General features: G+C 40.9%; 3 protein-coding genes across 3 annotated transcripts; 1 reads left to right on the forward strand and 2 right to left on the reverse strand.

The window, feature by feature from the left end:
• The first annotated feature begins 170 nt into the window (after positions 1-170).
• On the forward strand, positions 171-3,475 carry LOC115362077 (emerin). Its single transcript, XM_030055859.1, has 7 exons — positions 171-436; positions 616-714; positions 819-853; positions 1,653-1,678; positions 1,820-1,873; positions 2,039-2,092; positions 2,329-3,475. Exons 1-7 carry the CDS (start codon positions 358-360, stop codon positions 2,546-2,548), a joined length of 567 nt encoding a protein of 188 aa, XP_029911719.1. The 5' UTR covers positions 171-357; the 3' UTR covers positions 2,549-3,475.
• Positions 3,476-3,529: 54 nt separating this feature from the next.
• On the reverse strand, positions 3,530-8,367 carry LOC115362075 (uncharacterized). The gene is made up of 8 exons (XM_030055858.1): positions 8,286-8,367; positions 7,551-7,589; positions 7,133-7,447; positions 6,611-6,919; positions 6,109-6,423; positions 4,765-4,914; positions 4,565-4,643; positions 3,530-4,438 (listed from the first exon to the last, which is right to left on the reverse strand). The coding sequence occupies exons 3-7, from the start codon at positions 7,203-7,205 to the stop codon at positions 4,600-4,602; spliced, it is 891 nt and encodes a 296-aa protein (XP_029911718.1). The 5' UTR covers positions 7,206-7,447; positions 7,551-7,589; positions 8,286-8,367; the 3' UTR covers positions 3,530-4,438; positions 4,565-4,599.
• Positions 8,368-12,433: 4,066 nt separating this feature from the next.
• On the reverse strand, positions 12,434-19,864 carry slc25a33 (solute carrier family 25 member 33). The gene is made up of 7 exons (XM_030056143.1): positions 19,653-19,864; positions 17,153-17,326; positions 15,672-15,749; positions 14,680-14,780; positions 14,405-14,471; positions 13,623-13,903; positions 12,434-13,514 (listed from the first exon to the last, which is right to left on the reverse strand). Exons 1-7 carry the CDS (start codon positions 19,691-19,693, stop codon positions 13,315-13,317), a joined length of 942 nt encoding a protein of 313 aa, XP_029912003.1. The 5' UTR covers positions 19,694-19,864; the 3' UTR covers positions 12,434-13,314.
• Between the last annotated feature and the right edge of the window lie 533 nt (positions 19,865-20,397).

A 20,397-nucleotide genomic window follows, 5' to 3' on the forward strand; every position in this document is an offset into this window, starting at 1 on the left:
GTAACGTGCACATTTAAACGCTATGACTCTCACCAGCCTGCGGGTGGCGCTGCTGCGTGTCTGCAAACAGAGGGCAAAGGCAAACGGAAGCGGAAATGACGCACCGAACTGACTACGGGTGCGAACGATTTGTTTACTTTCGTAAAGAAAGGTGGGCGGAGTCCGGTCTCCTCTCATTACACCGCTACTCCAGAGAAGAAGGGTCCGGCTGTCTGTATGGACAAACGAACGCACCCAATCTTTGTCAGTAGGCGGCTTCAAAACTGTTGTTGTGTTTTCGTAAATGAAACTATAGCAAACTGAAATATTAGAGTTTGGACAGTTTTAAAGTCCACCAGAGAGGATCAAACCACAACAATGTCGCTGAGCAGTAAGTCTGCCCAGGAAATAAGCGAACTGCTCGATGAATACGGGATAAAACACGGACCCGTGGTCGGTGAGTGATTTATTCTATTATTCTTAGGTTTTACTATGCGCTTATTACAAAATTAAGCTTATACCAGCGAGGTAGGTGTAACATAACCGAGTGAACCTGTGTAAGCTATGCCAGCTAACCGGTGCTGTTTGGCGAAATGGTTTGGTTGTGTAATTACTGCTGTGTTACATTGAATTCAGATTCCACCAGAGCTCTGTATGAGAAGAAGCTGAGAGAGGCCATGGCCAGAGGGAAGAGGGCCAAACCTTCCCCAGACAAGACCTACTACAGAGAGGAAGGTGAGGAAGATGAGGAGGACACCTGCCCGCCTCGTGTGGACATATAAGGAAATAGGGTTGGCTTTATGGCAGCTCATTTTTCTGTTTTTTTTTTATTATTTCAGAAGAGGAAGTTGTCTATCACACCTACAGGCCACCAGTAAGTAACCTCACCCTACTAGTCCAGTCATTTTATGAAAAAACCTAGGACAAATTGCAAGAGAAGCAAACTCAACTGATTTTGTATCCTCAATACGTCCTGAGTGAGGGAAAAAAAAGTCCCAAGAAATCCCATTGGTGGAAAGTTTTGAAAATCACCTATTTATGACCACATATTACCAAAAAACACTGTTTTAACACACAGGGGAAAGGGGTGATTGGATATGCTCTAATAAGGAATATAAGGAATAAATGCCAGAAGAGACATTTAAACAGTGAATAAAAAGGTTACTATATATATACTAACCTTTTAATTCACTGTTTAAATGTCTCTTCTGGCATTTATTCCTTATATTCTTGATTAGCGCATATCAAATCTGATAATGTGTGATATGCATGTGTAAACAGAATAATTCAAAGAACTGGTAATTGACTTTTTTTCTTGTCTTTATGTGTGTAATCAACTTGTGAATTTTTACAGTGATATCTGAAAGTAAAATTTTGAACCCCTTTCCCCTGTGTGTTAAAACAGTGTTTTTTGGTATTATATGGTCATAAATAGGTGATTTTCAAAACTTTCCACCAATAGGATTTCTTGGGACTTTTTTCCCCTCACTCAGGACAAACTGAGGATACAAAATCAGTTGAGTTTGCTTCTCTTGCAATTTGTCCTAGGCTGACCCCAATTTTGGCCTAAAATTACTGGACTATACCTCCTCCCTGTGCTTCTGCTCTACATAAATAAATCAATAAAATCAGTGTCCTCTACATCAACATCATCTCTTTCTCTGATTTTGCAGATGGGGACTGAAGGCGCGGGAGACTCGTCAGTTCCATTCCTCTTAATTACATTTGGTTCAAACATTTACGCTCAATCACACTTTTTTTTTTTTTTTTTTTGGATCACAAATTGTAAACAGGAGAGATTTAGATTTAGTTACTTTGTTTGTTTTTCCTGTCCATTCAGGAAGCCGTACATGCGGTCAAGGCCAGAGTACACCGAGAGGGAATATGAAGACGAGTAAGTTATCGCTGTGCAAAAGCAGCGTATGGGTTTTGTTTTGTTTTGTTTTGTTTTGTTTTGTTTTGTTTTGTTTTGTTTTGTTTTGTTTTGTTTTGTTTTGTTTTGATCACGCAGTATTTGGCTGTAGGTGTTGGTCACTGTGTATTATGTCACCCTCTGCAGGAGGACCTACTCGAGGCCAAATCTGGAATACAGAGGAAGGGATTATGTTCATGAGTAAGTGTCATAATTTAAAAAAAATACAGAGTTGACTAATGGACAACAGATGTTATCAACCAATCATGTAGTCTGCAAATGCATTCCATTATGTGAATTGTGTAATTGTAGCTTTTGTTTTCTTATTAGTGATTGGCCCAATGTCAATGTCAATGTCATCATTTGTGGGAGTCAATATATTTACTGCTGATTCATAAATAAATGTTTCTAACAAAAGCACGCTCTTCTTTTTTCAGGCCGCACGTCTATGACACGCCGTCCTCTTTCAGAAACCCCTCTTATTTGAAATCAACACCTGTGAAACCTGGCGGAGACACTCCAAAGAAGGCAGAGTCCTCTCACCTAATCCCGCCCTGGGTTCAGGTCCTGTTCTTCCTGGCTGTGGCAGGTTTTCTCTACTTTGTTTTCTCCAACATGGAGACAACACACAGCGACCCTTTCAAAAAGATAGAATGATTTTTGTGTGATGGTGTGTGACGTTTCCAGGCATGTTGTAATACTTTACTTTGAACTTTTTAATTTAAAAAATTGTATTTTGGATTTTTATTGTAGCCATTGCTGAAATGATTGTATTTTCTACAGTGTGACCACTGTGCACCGACTTGCTTATGACTAAAAGCATGTAGTTTCCATGCTGCTACACCATATAGCTGCTCCTCTCATATAGATGTAGAGCTCCTTGTGTTCATTTAATGTTCCAGCAACATTTCTTAGTGTGAATGCATCTCTTCCAAAGACTAACCAATAATCAAATATCTGACATCATCAGGTGCTTTTTTTTTTTGTTGTTGTGGTATTACCTCCAAATTTAATTGTGGCACTAATGGTTGTTAAAGACAGTATGTTCCAGTATCGCTGTAACATCACACAGGGTACTGTCGCTGATGTATTAAATCAGTATGTACAGTAACTCAGTGTCAGTGGCACAATAACAGTTAAGAAAAGTTGAGATCCTTGTTTGTGGATCTGGACACTTTTGCCTTGTCCACAAATTGTGATTAATGTATCACTTGTCACCAGTGTTTTTCTACAATCTAGCAGCAGAACTTCTGAGTTTTAAAAGACTGAATAAAATAAGGTTTAAGACAAGCAGTAGTACAAGTGCCTTAGCGTTTGTGTAGGAACGGTATTATTTGTCTGTCAATCTGTTTATTCTAAGGTGCTAGACCAGTAGTAGTTGATGAAACATTTTATCCTAGATGAAGCTATATAACATGTATGGCATGTTTATGTTGTATTACCAGTTACTTTCATAATCAGCATTTTCTCAGTGATAGTGTTTTTGTCACATAATTTTAACACTTCCCTTCAAATTTTTAAATGACTTTTGTATATAAATCATGTATGTTATGGTTTGAAAATGTCAATAAACTTTTGAATGGTAAAAGAAAAGGAGTTGGGGGCTTTAGGATAAAGAAGCCATATTCTGCAAAGGTATGAAGCTTTTCCCTTTTATTCTCAAGTTTGATCTGGTGCCTAAATCAAACTTATGTACAGCAATACGTGTGAACCGTCAAACCCAGGTGAAATACAAAACCCGTTGAACCCAGAGGCTCCGATGCTTAGAGCATTTTAATCCATGACAGCTTCTTTTTGCACACTTTTCTTAAAGTATACATTGCAAATGACAGAAAAGATGCATAGTAGGGTGACTAAAAATACAAAAAAATCCTCTAATCCTTTAAGGACAATTGATCTGTAGAGGCAAAGTACATAATATGCTTAGTGGAGCTTGTCATTAGTGATATCTGGAAATAAATAAAAATAATGAAACAACAAAACAAGGTTCATACAGCCTATACATGGAGACCCGATGAACGCATTTCACAGTTTCACAGTCAAGCTTCTTGTACCACTGTTTTACTCATTTAATCTGAGATCATAGTAGTAGCCAATCCTGAGTGAATCTTAGTCTAGCATGAGCCCAATAATGACTTAAATTGTGAAACGGTTGCTGTCCATCATCAGTCTCGTATAGCAATTATCTAATGCTTAGTTCTCAACATAATACAGTGCTTACTTAGCCAATCACATCCAGCATTTCCCAGCAGTAGGTGACACGTGCCTGAAATCTGGTTTGAAAAGGCAAAAGTTTAGTGTTTTATAGTCTTAAAATAGTGGAATCTTGGTTAGTGTTCATCAAAAACTTGTGCCTCGTCTGGAGTGTTGTGCAGGTCCACGCTCCAACTTGCACTGTTGCCATCTCCAAAGGCTCGGTGGGTGACCGAGCAAGGTGTGTGGTTCTTAAGAACTTGGTAACGTCTCCTGCCTTGTGAATCCATGGAGGAGGATAAGGATGAGCCATCTGTAGAGTTCCTGACGATCCTCCCAAGTGGCACCACGGCTCTGAGGTTTAAATGCACACAAGACCGCAGTGCAATTAACTAGCTTTGCACAGATTAAAAACTTGCGCTCTTTGACAGCCTCGTCAAATATTAATGCTTATTCATGGGTACTAAAAAGATTTCATACCTTTATTTATCACCAAAGTTGTGTGCACACACCCATCATATCTTGTTAATTGCTAAGGCAACATAAGTGTTGTCTACACCTGCAGATGGAAGCACATCTGTAAGTCAGGGAACGCTGTCTGGACAGTTACTAAAAAAAACTATCTTGATGTTAAATGCTTATATTAAAATAAGGAGGGAGGTTGACACAGGAGGACTTACAGGTTCTGGTCTCTCTCTCCAGCTCAGAGGGCTTCTTCTCCTTTTTGCACAGCACTTTGGCCACAATGATGATAATGACAACGGCTACGAGAAATGTCAGGCCAGACACCAGCCAGCTGATCACCATGGGACTCAATACTGGATCAGGGTCTGAAGGCGAGAACAGAATAAAGACATTAAACTGAAATCAACTGTACCTTTCAATCCTGTAATCACTTAAACAATGCAGCTGTCCTATGTTTCTGTATATTTTAATTTGAATGAAGAATCAATAAAAATTGTTAAACAAAAAAAAAACTGAAATCGACTTTTTTTGTTTACGTAAATGGAATTTGGATTCCATTATTGATCTTAATTAAAAAGAAAAAAACTTCCTTGATAGTCAAAGATGTTCAAAAATGCACTGTTTTGATATATAGGAATGTAGAATTTTCTTTAGCTGTAGGATAATTACTGATAACACAAACAGCTGCCTCAACAAGCTGCATGCTTGTGATTCAAAGCAATGTAATGTCTGTAAACCAGATATTAGAGTAGAACGCACCATTTCTAATAATAAGCGCAATCAAAGAGGACTTAAGTGGTAGTGATGGTGATTTTATCAGCAAGTGGCACCTTTAAAGAGCAAATCAACAGTAAAATGCTATTTTTTTGAACCACGAAAACAGATATATGGTGTCCATATAGTAAACAGCAAATACATATTATTGGAATATCTGGTATCCTGTTTGTCCTAACCAAATACTGCTGCTGCTTGTTCCGCAAAACTTGTTCTGCTTCACTGGGCTGTAATAAAACAGCTGGCGGAAGCTGCTGCTCAGACGTTGTATTATGAAAGAACTGAACTGCTGTTTTTTTTTTTTTTTTTTTAAATGAAGCTACTTACAAAACACAATGTGACCTAGTTTAGCTCTGCAGTTTTTAATCAAATTGAGTCATTGTCATGGTTTTATCACATGGCTAAGATGTTTTTCCAGATACAACAGAGGTTTGTGGCAGCATCAAATCCACTGAATCATATCCCATATGTCTGAGTTTAAAAAAAAAAAAAAAAAAAAAAAAAAAGCAAAGTGCTTGCTTCAGTATAATTCAATCACAGTTGTATAACAAGAAGGAACAAAAGAGCTGCACACTGAGGAACAGTCTAATAGGCCTAAACATGGGCTCACTGATGCAGCAATATAATTTACTTACAGTACAGACATTGCATTACATAAGCAGAAGGAAAGCACAAAAACAAGAAGAAGGTTATCATATCCAGACACGCCATTTTTGACACACCCCAAAGCTACAGTTTACACATTTCACTGTACACAAAACACTCTATAATCTAATCCACCTCACCTCTGATGGATATAGGCAGGGGCTGGCTCTCTCTGGAGACAAAGGTGCGTCCGCCCAGCTGGACCCGATATAGGCAGTAATAGTAGCCCTCATTGGAGCTCTGGGCATTAGGAAAAGTGAATGTGACGGAGGGTGTGAGGGCAGGCAGGGATTGGCGCACGGTGCCGTTGGAGCGGATGAGGCGCAGCTGGAAGGAGCCTCCAGGATATTGCTGCTGGGTGGAGCAGGTGATGTTGAAACTGTGGCCCTTGATGACCGAGCCTGTTGGAGCTTCAATGGACGTGTTGTACCAGTGCTGGGGAGTTAGGAGCTCCACTGTGATCAGCAAACATTGTAGGAGTAAGAAAGGTCATTAAAAAGGTTATGCAGAAAAGCAACAGGTTTATGGGAATTCTATGTAAAATCAGAATTCATATTTTCAAGTAAGACTGTTGAATCAAATGAAATAGAGTTAATGTTGAAAAGAATGATCCAGGCTTAGGACAGTGCAGGTATGACTCACCCACAGTGATGTTGATGGAGTTGCTGGGTGGGGAGCTGAGCAGCTGGGAGGGCGAGCTGCCCTTGATCCTGTACACACAGCTGTAGCTGCCCTGGTGGGACGTCTCCAAGTCAGACAGAGTCAGCTCCACTCTGGTCTGGCTCTGGTCTACCCTCTGGGTCACCAGCGGCGTGGACACACCATGCTTGTACAAGTGGAAGTCATTAAGATGGTGACCCAGCAGGGCAGCACAGCTGAAACGAACAGCCTCCCCGATGGAGAACACAGCATTAGGTGACAGCAGAGACAGGGTGGGCATCAAAAGAGTACCTGGAGGTAAACACAAAATGTGGGAATGATCTCATGAAGCATGTCGGTAGGCTCTCTATGGTTATCACAAGTAACAGCAGTCTTTCATGTCTCTCTTGTGCTTAAGGATTTGTGTGCATCTCTGTTTGAGAGTAGATTTACAAATTAATACTCTAAGTCGTGTCACTATGTCATCAACTGTCACTGTGAAAAACAGCCAGCAGGGCTTCTCACCAGAGCAATTCACCCCTGCATCTTTCTCATGGGTGCAGGGAGGGTCACTGTTGAGGACAGTGGCACAGCGCATCAGACTGGCCTCATGTCCAGAGCACTGGACATGCTGCAGCCAGATGGGTCCTGTACCTTTACCAAACGCTGCTGTGGGGATGGCAGACTCAGCTAAGCCACAGCCCAGCTCCAGGCACACCACATCCGCCTCCCTAAGGTCCCAGCCATGGTCACACACCGTTCCCCACTGGTTATGGTGAAGTACCTCAACTCTCCCGGAGCACTTGTTCTCCCCATTCACCAGTCTGATCTGCTGCCCATCTGCAGATTAGAGAGAACTCACAATCAGTAAATTCGGGAACAAATGTGGACACTGCACTGGATTTGGCTAAATGCATCAGGATATTATCACTTAGAGGCTTACCAAAAGCAGCAACTCCATCCCATGGAACAAAAAACCAGCCTGGTAGAAAATTAGACAGATTGCATTGTTACCGGGCAAGCACCAAAGACTAAAAAAAAGACAAGCACTTACATTGCAGTGGCTATATCTCTTAATTACAGAGTTATCACAGAGTAAGTTACTGCAGGGGGACACTACAGTTTGCTGTGACAATCACCATATCCCCGCATCCCCAATGCATGTCACATCTCATTTCCTTTGCGTGTGATGTTAACCAAACGCACCAGAGGCAGCTGGTTATCTCCTTGCATAATCACAGAGAGCATAAGCTACCTAGCTAGCTGGCTGGCTAACAAGCTTAGCTAACCACCATCATTAGCTTAGCTGCCTTGCCTGTTAGAAAAAGTATACGGAGGATCCTCAGCATGTTTCACCCTTCCATCAGACCGCAGGAGGGGAAGGATGCCTCTGGCGCTGCTGGCGATGCTGACAGCCGTGCAATGCGGGGCGCTGCACAAAACATTAGCCTGTGTGCTAGCTTGAACCGCGGGGCTAACGCAGCTAACAGCTAGCTAAACAAACGAGTGGACTTCCCTATCCAGACGGTCCGGCTTTAGTTAGAGACATCGTCAGGAACTGGACGCCACACTAGCACCTTCACAAAGCAATACACCCCCGCGGAGACAAGCACCCAGCTGTCAGAGAAATACCGCCGTGAAAGTGTCGAGCTGCATGCCGTCAGTCGGGGCGTCGTACCCACGTCAGCCCGGGACAGAGCGCGCTGGCCCGGGACGGGTCGTTCTCCCCGCCGCAGGCAGAGGTCAGCACCAGCCCCTGCAATGCATTAAACCGGTTTATGACAAGGCGTCACTCAACCAGGAATAGCCACTGATATCCGGTGTTTAACACCTCGAAGCCATCGGCTCAGAGGGAGGAGACACGCAAAGTAAAAAAGAAGAGAAAAGAAAAGAAATAAATCCAGACACGTGTGGAAAAAATGTGTGACAAAACCAGCCAAGGCGCCATTAAAAAGAGGCTGTTTAGTCTAGTTATTGTAGACTATTATTTTCTTAAAATTGTGATATGAAAGTTATTTACAATTCAAAATCCCTTTTCTGCATTCTTTAAATTGATTTCTCTTCTCCTTCTTGTGATCTGCCCATTTATTCTGCCGTGTTTAAGATGACAACACACACCAGAGGTTCCCAAAGTTGGGTCCTGGGGCCATTAAGGCTCCTTCAGAGGGCCAAGAGGTTCCCATGAAAACTGGGTTTAGCTTTTATAGGGGTTGAAATGACTATAATTTTACCACTTCATGTTTTTACCTCCATATCTATTATTTGCACACTTTAAATCATTATATCAGCGAGGTCCTTGATGTGCATCCATTTTGGGGTTAGGGTTAGGTTTGGAGAGCCCTGTTTCAGATAGATTTGAGACTGCATTGGAAACAAGTTACTGTCTCATCCCATTGTCAACATGTTTAACTGAGGACCCCATTTACAGCACAGTGGCATGTGACAAATAACGCAAGATGAACATTTTTTGCAGTGTAAAGATGACAGGTGCCAAATTCCGTCTGAAAGTATGGGATTTGTTGGGTCTCTGTAGTAAACACTGCACGTCTGAATTCTTCTAAAAGCTCACTGTGGTGCAGTTTCCTGTGCTTTCTTTCTTTTTTTTTTCTTTCTTTTTTTTGACTCAAGGGTCTTAGGTGCAATATTAATTTTGCTGACAAACATGTCTAACTGTCAGGTGCAGACATGTAGGTTGCAGGAGTGTTGCACGGTTAGTTTTTCTTCCATGTAAATATTTTGCATTAAAACAAGCATTTGTGAAAACTATTGCTCTATCATTATTATATCTTTGTGTAAAACTCCATGCATTTAAAGTCTTGGCAATTGTGACAAACAAAATATGTATGAACAAAGGGGGGCATAGAATAAAAAGTGAGACATAGTGGAAGAGATATACCTAACTGTGTAAAAGCAGGTCTGAAGAAATAGGTCTTAATCAGTGTTTTTAAAGACAGCGCTCACTCTGACAGTCTGAACTCCTTGTCATTCTGCTCTGACAGGGAAGACAAGTCACTTTTTATTGTTTACTCACACCCATGCTGTATGTCTGAGCAAATACTGTAGGCCTACTGCCTTGTGCCAAAGAAAACTAGACAGGTTTTCATTCAAACTAAACAGCATGAGCAGCTGATAATTTGTTCCTCATCCTCCAGTTGAGGGTTTACAATTTTTGCTGGGCATGCATGCATTAGAGTCTAATGCATGCATGCCCAGCAAAAATTGTAATGATTAGACCATATGATTAGACCAATTATAATGATTAGACCAATTATAATGATTAGACCATTAGCATGAAAGTGATAGATGTCGCCTGTTTTTTGCTCAACTCACCAGAGAGGTGTCAAAGTCATAAGCTCTGACACTACGCGTAAGATTGTGAGAACTAGACAATCCTGATGTCAAAGCGACACAGTAAATAACACAGACAGGTACTGGAAAAACTGGAAATGAGACCTTCACTACATTTGTTTTTTAGTTGTGGATGGTTGAGCTCCTCTGCTGCCATAGATGAGGGGATGCCAGCACTGACCACCAAGAAACACATCTGCTACAAATAACATATAAGACACTTTGCCATAGAAAAAATACATGATTATTGTAAATTTCAGTGTTTTAAAAAGAATTCTCTTCATGTTTTAGTTGAAACGTGCTAATGTGATCAACAGTTATGTGGCCTGGACCGCCTTCACTAAAGGAAGCACAACCAAAACAACCACACAACCATGCAAGCCATCCTCGTGAGCTGAGAATCCAACACCAACCATGGCAGTCAGACCATGTCACGGTGTCTATCACATGCTCAAACCTGGCAATGCCCGCTTCACTCCATGCTGCTACTTTAAATGCCTTGGCCAGTCGCCTGGTCCCGCCACAGGGAGAGGACAATGTCAAATCCTCCTCTAGCACAGCAGGTAAATTATTCACTGTGATTCATGTGTAAGTTGTTAAATCTTTTTGCACAGTGGCCACTTCCTCTGTCTTCAGTACGGGCTGGTGCAAGTTACAGCCCTCTTCTCATCAAAGGTCAGTGAGCTTTTTTCTGGATGAGTTGCACTTATGTTTGCATTAAATACAAATATCAACACCCCAGTCATGTTCTCAAGTTGTCCTGTATATGTAAAAGATTTGGTTTGAATTTGCCATCTTTGATAAGCAAATGCATGCAAGGGAGAACAAATAATTGTCTTGTTCTCAGACAGCAGCATGACTAAATAATTATCTCCGCCAGCATGGGAGAGGTCATGTGTTTGGATGTTGTGTGTGTATGTGTGTGTGTGTGTGGGTGTGTGTGTGTACATGTCTGTCTGCAGCTAATCTTGCAAACTACTTGGGATATCATCCTAAAAAAATTTGTGCACACTTATGCCTGCATGATGAAGAAACTCTCATAATTGCAGTGATTCAAAACCTTTGAAAAACATGTTTTTGCTACTTCTTCTCTCTTTCTTCCTTCATTCTCTCTCTCTCTCTCTCTCTCTCTCTCTCTCTCTCTCTCTCTCTCTCAATCTCTCTTCCAGGGCTGGTATTTTATTTTTAGTTGATTTTGGGCGAGCGTACACACAAGTTAAATTGCAGAGTGTCATCGTCGGCATGGCATTTCAAATGTCACTGGTACGGTATCACAATGTCTCCTCTTTTTGGAGATGTGACAACTTCACCTCATATCACCGGGATGTCACTGGCAATACTGACAGAGTCGCTGGAGGACCTTCACCACAACGTATCTGATGGTAATGTATTAAGTGTAATGTTGCAAAACATCGTCACGTCATAACTGAATGAACGTCACGGTTGTGATTGCAGGAACATACTGTGTTTGTAGGGAAGAGAGTAAACACACCAGAGCATACACTGAAAAAAAACAACTTGGTAAAAAGTGTCAGGGCAGCAGTTAAAATGTTACATAGCCTTATGCTGCACGACTGTAAAAATGACAGGTGAAACATAGTCAGCGGGCTATTTTCCTAATCTTCACCATTGTGTCAGAGAGAGAGAGACCTGTTGTAGGAGCCATCTTGAATTTTTCTATTTTAATTTCAGCTCTTCCTGAAAAGCATTTGTTGAAAGCCATATGATCTCTGGCAAAGAGCCAGGAATGACTCATGAGCCTTATGTTCCTGAACACCAGTACAATGTGTGTAATAAAGTAAAAGTCAGGGAGAACAAGAAACAGGTCATGACGAAAGGCTTTGGGAGTGTTATCAGTATAGAAAGCTATCCTTTCTATACTGTACTGTACCATATTTGAATCATAGAGTAATGTACGGTAATTTTAAATTTGAAAAGTGTTTGACAGTTCAACTGGCTGCTGAACTTTGCTCAACACATAGCCTATAGTAGCCTATAGTCTATAAATACAGTACCTTTAGTCTAGTAGATACAGAGGAGAGCATTTATATTTCAGGCATTTAACTGACTCTTACACCTACCAGTTTAGAGTGATTGCAGTACTAGAATAAATTTGAAAGCCTCGCTAAGTATACATTGTGAGCAGCAAAATACAGGTCTAACTAAAGAGTAAGAGTACCAACTTATGTTAAAACACCTTTATGTTAATGAGTTTCTCTTAACTTACATCCAAGTTTTTAGCCACAGCTACATGACAAGATAATGTAGCTTCCTACTGAGCAAATTCATCATGTTATTTCTTCCTACTAATGTCACTTGTGTTTTCATTGTTGTGTTTATCACTGAGACATAAAACTATGAAAACATCAGGGCTGAATAAACAGAACCAGTCAGCTAAAGCCTGAACATGTCCTTTTATTTTTTTATGATTGTATTTGAATTTCTGATTTGAATGTCCTTAGGTTTTTAATAATTTAGTCATGCCAAAAATGTTCATTTTGCAGTAATTTCTAACCCAGTTTCACAGCTATCGAGTCATCTTTGCTTGGTCATCTTCACACAATTGAGGCTCAGAAAGCTGCTCTAGCCCAGCTCTAATAAAGGCAAAAGCATGTAACAGCTGACAATAATGACCTCAATGTCAGAGTCACCCACCAACTTATCGAATCTCTTGATGCAGTTTATTGAGCCACTGGTCAAATAAGCATTCAAGTTCTATTATTGTAAAAGGTGACTGTCCTTTTTCACAAAGAAATTATACAGATAAACCTGTATATAATAATGAAAAATATGATAAATTTCTCTGATGTAATTCAAACTTCAAAATCACCACAGTGTATAACTGAAAGATTAAACAGAAATCTCACAATGGTCTTTGTGGTCATCAAATAGCAAAGAACAGCACTATTAATAGTACCATTTTTCCTAACTTCTTCCCTTCATTAACTATAATGAATCAGCCTGCCAATGATGGATATTGCTACATTCACCACTGATAAGAATAAGGAAACGGACAAACACTGTCATAACAATAAAAATAATACACAAAATAATTTAGTTAACTTAACACTACTCCTCTAAGCAGATGACCTTTTTCATAGGTATGGAGTTTTCATAAGTACTGCAACTGCTGAGTTATTCTGATAAACTTCTAATGACATGCTTTCAATAAAATAAAAATACATTTAGGTCTTTGGATAACAGTACAACCTGCTTCAAATTCCACCAAAAAAGTCTCTATAGCACCACATTAAAAAAAACGTGAGTGCTGCGTCTTCCAACTGTCTCTTGCCAAGTGTGCTTTGGGTATCGTGTGGCTTCCAGCATTTGATATGGAAACCCTGCTTTCAAACGTGTCTTCACTTTGACTCTCCCAGCAGGTGGACGATGAGTTCATAGGTGGAGAGAACAATGGCTGTGTTAGGGATTTGTCTAATTAGCTGTGGAATGAGTCCTCTATAAAAAGCTGCATATCCTTCCTCCACTGCTATCAACCTCCCTGTCTGGAAGAAGTACTTGTACTTGCTGCCCTCCTCCCGCAGTCTCGTCCGAATGACCTCTGCGGGGACACACAAAGTAAAAGAAAATAAATTAGAGATAATCAATAATAGTCATGTTATTCCTGGTACTGTTTTTTCAAAAGACAATTTGGATAACAAGTATTTACCATGTGGGTAGGCTATGCAGGACGCACAACCCTTTGAAAAAGCAGCTGCAACCATCAGGCTTAAAAAGTCTGATGCTCCTTTTTCCGTGTTACTATTTGGGGATGTGAGGCGGCGTTCAGCAAGGTGTTTCTTCAATGTCTCGTAGATAAGGAAGCAAATCATTGTCTCCGAGATGCCAGCGTAGGACGCGGTCAGGCCTCGGTAAAAGCCCCGGATCCCCTCTGTTCTGTAAACATAGCGGGCACACTGCAGTGCGTTCATTTTCTTCTCTCCTCTGGCTCTGAAAGGTGAAACAAGACAGAGACATGAGACTCTAAACAAGGTCACATCTACTGGCAACTCCTGTCAGCTAGCATTAACTTCATTAAAATTTTGAATGATTTAGTTCTACCGAGACAAAAAACATGAAAGGCTTCAATTTTTGACTGCAGGGCAGGTGTTTGGTATTTTAAAACAAGGTCTCATTCCTGTGACCTCACATGATACTACTGCCCTGTGCTTGGCAATGTAAATATAGACTCTTCTTCTGAACACACCAACGTGCGTCAGCAAGCGTATTTATGGACACAGGTCACATGCTCAGTCTCACGTACTGCATTACCCAAGGGCACTCATAAAGGCACTCTTAGTTAAAGGTTATATTACATGTGGTACCATCAGAACTGTAAAGACCTTCAAATAAATCACTACATTAAAGAGATCTAACACTGAACGCTGGAATCTGCCTGAAGTCTAATACTGTAAGCATGCATAATCCAGCTGCAATTAAGCGCATACACACTTTCTCTCCAGCTGCATCCTTGTCTTGACCATCCAGATGGGGTTCATCAGAGAGTTAGTAACAAAGGCTGAGGACAAAAGAAAACAAGGGGATTTTTTTTTATTTTTGCAATGCAGTGTAACCTAATATTTTCATCCCAATACTGTGATTCAAAAGTGTACAGTAATACAAGTACATGAATAGAAAAATTTGATCTTTTTTTTTTTGTTTAACTGCACTTAGACACATTTAGGGGAGATATGTACTAAAGAAAAGGTTGCATGCTGACTGCTCACCTGCAAAGCCAGCAGACGACATGTGCACTACTCCACTATTGGGAACGAACAAGCCATTGAAGACTTCTTTAGACTTTGAGTATGCAGCAAAGTAAATGGCTCTGAAATATAAAGGAACAAAAACAGAGAGAACTTGATATAAAGTCACTGTCAAGACACCCAACCCACAACACCCATGGCACTTTTAATGTGTGAATGTTCTTTTATAGCTGCCGTGCATTTATGGAATGATCACATGTGGGCTCTTGTAAGCCTTTGACAGGGTGTATCCAGAGCAGTCTGTTCCCCAGTGCTGCTCTCTCTGCTTTGCTTCTGGAACAGCCCGTCACAGCACCAGAATGGGCTGAATAAGCACTGGGCACCAGAGATGCCCCTGGAGCTATTCTGAATGTAGGTCTGTCCAAGTTGTCAAATGGAGTGCAGGAATGGGGAAATCAGTTTGTAAAGGAGCATGCTGTGGCTATTCATTAACCATGGGGAAAATATTTATACGTAACACATCACCCTCTTCAGTTAACAGAGTCTAAAAGTCCAACTAAGCTCTTTGGTAAATGTATTGGTGCATGTATATTACTGTTGTATATTAAAACCAATTTCATGCTTGTTTCAACTTCTCAGATATGATCTATGAGGAAATATAGCAAAATATTGACCACTTGTTCATGCTTTACAAAGAAAAAGAACAAAGGTTAAAGACTTTGAGATTAAACTGAGTTTAGACTGAGGTTTTATTATCTGGAGTAAAATTTCCCAAACCACCTTACCGCTCAGCTCTACTGATATTACATCTATACACCACTGTATTGATGTCACGAACATGGTTGCCACAAAGCTTTTGGATTTTGTCATATATCACTCTAAACTTATAGGGACAAAGATGTGATGGGTAGTGTGCAAGACATGGGGGGCATTGACTACTTTTCTGGCACCTAAATTGCCTTCTTTAAAAATCAATTGAATTTTATTGAGTGCAAACACTGATTTTAGTGTACCTTGAGGGGGCCACACCAACAAGGTTCGGTCCTAGGCCACGGAACAGTGATCTTGGTCCCTCTTTTTCTAGAATTGACCTGAAATAAAAATAAATAAATAAATAAAAAGTTTAGAACACACTTGGAAGGTAGGTGTGAATGACATTAACACAGGCTCAGTGGATGACCAAAAATGACCGCTCACTCCTGAAACTGCCACAAGCGCTACAATCCACCACCAATCCTGTTTACCCAGGCTGGTTCTGGACAAGTTTCTACACTGTTCCCTTTGACCCATGTAATGCACCATGAACCCGGTCTGATCTGGCACACTTGGCTTGTCATAGCCAGTGACATCCCTGCATAATCTTTTGGACTGTAGCCAGACAGTGACCTTCACTCTCCTAGAAGACAGGGTGAATGGCTGGGGCCGAGTAAAGAGGGAGGCTAAAGCTAAACGTTGCATTAAGCTCTGAAAGGCAAATCTTGTCTCTGGAGCAGGGTTCGACTGCCTTTTTTTTTGTAAGTAATCCTTTTTCAAGAAACACAAAAGCATGTGTGCAGTTCAAAGTCCAACTCTCAATACCTGGCAAAGATTTTCGTTTTGATGACTATCATTCATTTCTTAACTGACTATCAGTTTCACTAATAAATAATAAAGGATGAAAACAAAATTAAATAATTGCGAGGAGTACATTGTAACATGTTTACAGGACGAATCTGAATGAATTTAGCCAAACTGGAAAAACTAGAACAATAGCGTATGCTTTTCTGCAAAACTAGCATTACCATTTTCAGCAAATGAAAAGCAACTACACAAAGTTCAATAGCCTGCAGCTACAGCCAAGAGTCAGCAGACTCCAGTCCAGACTAGTTGCGTGCGAGGGCGCCCAGCCCTCACTGTAATATAACACTGAGGCAGCTCCCTCCACAGAACTTCCTGCACTCTGCGGCACGTCCTCCTCGCTCACTGGGGCTGCCTCTTGGCTTCCCACCCCAAAAATGGTCTTACACAAGTGCCAGTTCCTTTGATGCCACAGACCTGTTGCATAATGATGTCTATCATGAGGCCTGGTAGTGGAACATATCCTGCACGCTAGATAAAAGCAGGATACTGTGTACTTAATCCATCTTTATATAAAGCAGGATTAATGGCACTCAATTTAAGACTGTGATGGGAAACAGGGGACAGGCTCCCAAAAGCTCCAGCCTGGACTGAAACAGTACTGCATAGGAGTTTGTACAGACATTTAGAAAAACATGTTGTTATGTCAGTTTTGATGTGCCATCACAGAGAAAACACGGTAGTATTCCCCAGGCAACACGCTCAATGGGATGCTACAACGGCACCACAAAACAGTTATGCCAGTCACGCTATGATGTCTTAAGCAGAGCAAAGGGCAGCAGCTGTGAGGAGGGAAGCCTTTGTCATGAGCACCTCAAGGGACGGGACACACATCATGCAGCAGTACTCCAGAGACAAACATAAAAAACAAACTTACCGTAGCACCTGCAGCAGCCCCGGTGTAACAGTCCCTTGTCTGATGACTCCAGTACCGCTCAGGGTGCCCAGCTGGACCTGGAAGACGGGCCGGAGGGAAAGGCCAGAGGACTGTAACCGAGTCTTCAGCACCTCCAGGGGGCAGGTCATGATGGCTCCTACTGTGCCACTACATCTGGACACACCGGATCAATTTCACAAACATACGGATTAGCCTTTGTCATGTTGAAAACATGTCTACTGTACAATCTCCTGCATACACAGTAGGCCTTGTCCCAAGGGTCAATAACTGCATGTGATGTTTACCATTACAACAAGGGCTAACCTGCTTAGAACAGTGTGTTCCTTGGATTTGCGAGGCAACTGATATCAGCTCTGCGCAAGGAAATTTCTTTTTTCCCCAAACAAACAGTCCAGCTGTAGGCTATGTCTTATGAACAATTATGGTCAAAGACTAAGTTCTTGTTCTGCTCTGAAAATTGGTTCAAGTTAACCAAGCACATTTGGTGCAAAAGGTTGTTAGCTCAGACAGGCTCTAATTGGACCTGTCAGGAGTTGTTGGGGAACAAGGACAGCTCGTTATTAGACACAACTGTCCCAGTTTCAACTCAACCCATCCATTCATCTTCAAAGCTCTCACTGGTACATCCTAAATAAACTGTCTACAACCTTGTCACTAATAAGCTTAAACGTGACAGATTAGACTGAGCCTCTGTGCTGCATCATGTCTGAAGGACAGAGTCAAACATCTGATGAATAATAACCCCTGATCATTCACAGATCCCTAGTCATATCTCCCAATCCTCTATTTGCTATAAATAGTTGCTCATAAAGAACATATTCTGGGTGGAACTGCCATTGCATAACCTAATTTCCCACATAAATGACTTGTAACAGTGTTGAAATGATGTGGCGTGGAGAAATTGTTGCAACTGTGATAATGATATTGCACTTATTCCCCTATAAAACTAGGCAACAGCATGCCACAGCATTCTTGTTTACAATAGTATGGATCCTGAGGAAATGGCAAGCATACGTCTGAAATTGTGCTGTTTTCCAAAAACTACAAAAACCAGCCAGTCACACAGGCTCAACTGGATTTCTGACACATGGTTCAGCATTAACCTGAGAGGTCAGCAATATTTGTCTGCAACAGGTTCAACATGCATGCAACAGCATTCTTCTTTACAGTGGTATATGTCATGTCAAAGTGACAAGCATACTGTTGAAATTTTCGGAGAAAACCACAAAAACTGTCCAAACAGACCAAACAACTGAATTTCTGACAAACGCTTCAGCATTGACCAGAGAGGTCAGCATTAATTTGTTTCAACAGGTTCTGCAATACCGTAAAACCTGCCGTACAACTAAAGCTAAGTGTTCACCATTTGTTGTATAAATAAGTAAAATATTTCTCATTCATTTCACATTTTAAATTGTCGTATTATTGCCAAATAAATAAGAAAATAGCTTAAACTAAGAGTAAGCCGGAACATTTCAAGGTTAAAAATGGCGTCCGTATGAACAAACAATTTTCATATACATATGAATTGAAACATTTTTTTATTTAGTTATAACTATAAGTAACCTTGACACATCATACATTGCATATAAGTAAGGGTGATCCGCCCGCTAACACTCATGGCTAATGGTTGCCGTCCTTTGTTGTGGCTCCGTTGCGTTAGCAGCAAACTGTAGGTTAACGTTAGATGTTATGTAATAGCTATACCAAAGGACGATATGGAAAGGTCAGTCTCATGACTGCGCCACTTCAGCCATGACTGCGCCGCGACATTTTACTCTCAGTTTAAGCCTTGACACCACCAGTCGTTACCCAAAAACACTAAAATATTGTAATGCTGAAGATACGGAAAATTTATTAAAAAAAAAAAAAAAATGTATAAAAACTGTAACGTTGTCGCACTTCCTACGAGCTAACAAGGAACCCAGCCAAATAAGCACGGCTCCGTTACAGATAACGTTGAATAACTTTCGACACGGGATAACTGTTTTCCGGACAAAATAGACGTTGACAATTTATCGTTACGGATAAATTATCGCAAATACAATCAAAGTTAGCCACATTTTGAGCGACCCTTAAACATATTGTGTAAGGTGAGCCCAACGTGGCGGCGTGTCCCTTTAAAACATGAACGGATCTTTATGAACGTGGAAATATGGCTATCACGCAATGCTACCATTAGCCATAGCTTCCACTATAGCATTATCAGCTACCGTTAGCGAGCTAGCTAAAGGACTTCTCCTTTCTCTGAACTTCGGGCTGAAATGACTACTGCGTGACTAGTTGCCTTTTAATGTATTCTGGGTTCCTTATTATAGGTTATCCAATACGTTTAATGGCGAAAACAACGGCAATTTTCGCCATCGAGCAAACAAAGTGGGTAGCATTACAGAGATAACACATTCATGTTAGCCGTGGCTCTGAGCTAGTGAAACGTTATTAATTCACTCGGTGGAAAAACAATTTCAATGTGACTTACCCCCCAGCGAAGAGATGTAATAGCGTGTCTTTCTGCGCCATTGTTTTTTTCAAACGGCCACCATAATCTTCTTATGTTCCTGGTAAATTCTCGTTTATATCAAAGGTAGAGGGGCAACAGTTTGCTCCTGCTGAGGCTAAATAGCGTGCTAACGTTCATCCGGCCGGCTTTCAGGGGAGCCTGTCAGTGCGGCAGGGTGACCCGGGGAGCTGGCATTTACGTCAGGGGGCCGGCCGGGGGTGTTGTCCATGACGTCGGAGCGCGGCGATCAACACGCCTCCTTGACCTCGTTTAAATAATTGCTCCATTGCCGACAACAAAGCTTCAAAAACATGAAAAAAAACACAACACCCTGCATGTTTTTGTTCCTCCTCTCATTTAACTATTTGTAGAAAACTATAATCTTGCTTGCTGCATTCACAGATGTTATCGTCATTGTAAAAAAAAAAAAAAAAAAAAAAAAGTGTAATCAAAAAGATTTGCTTAATGTTGTAATCAGATAATATTAGTCTAGGGAATTATGGAGTGTCACTAGTGAGTTTATGGTGATCTTACTCCTCTTTTTTCATACATACCTTATTGTGTACTTTTATGAGTTCAAGAAACACAAAGGTCAAGTGTGCGTCCAATTCAAAGTCCAGCCTGCAAAGACTTTTATTTTGACCGTCCCTCATTCCTTAACTGACAATTCACTAGTAAAGCAGGATGAATAAGAATGGAATACATTCATTTACATTTGTAAACA

This window comes from Myripristis murdjan, chromosome 7 (assembly GCF_902150065.1).
Source record: "Myripristis murdjan chromosome 7, fMyrMur1.1, whole genome shotgun sequence".
NCBI classification, from domain to species: Eukaryota; Metazoa; Chordata; class Actinopteri; order Holocentriformes; family Holocentridae; genus Myripristis; species Myripristis murdjan.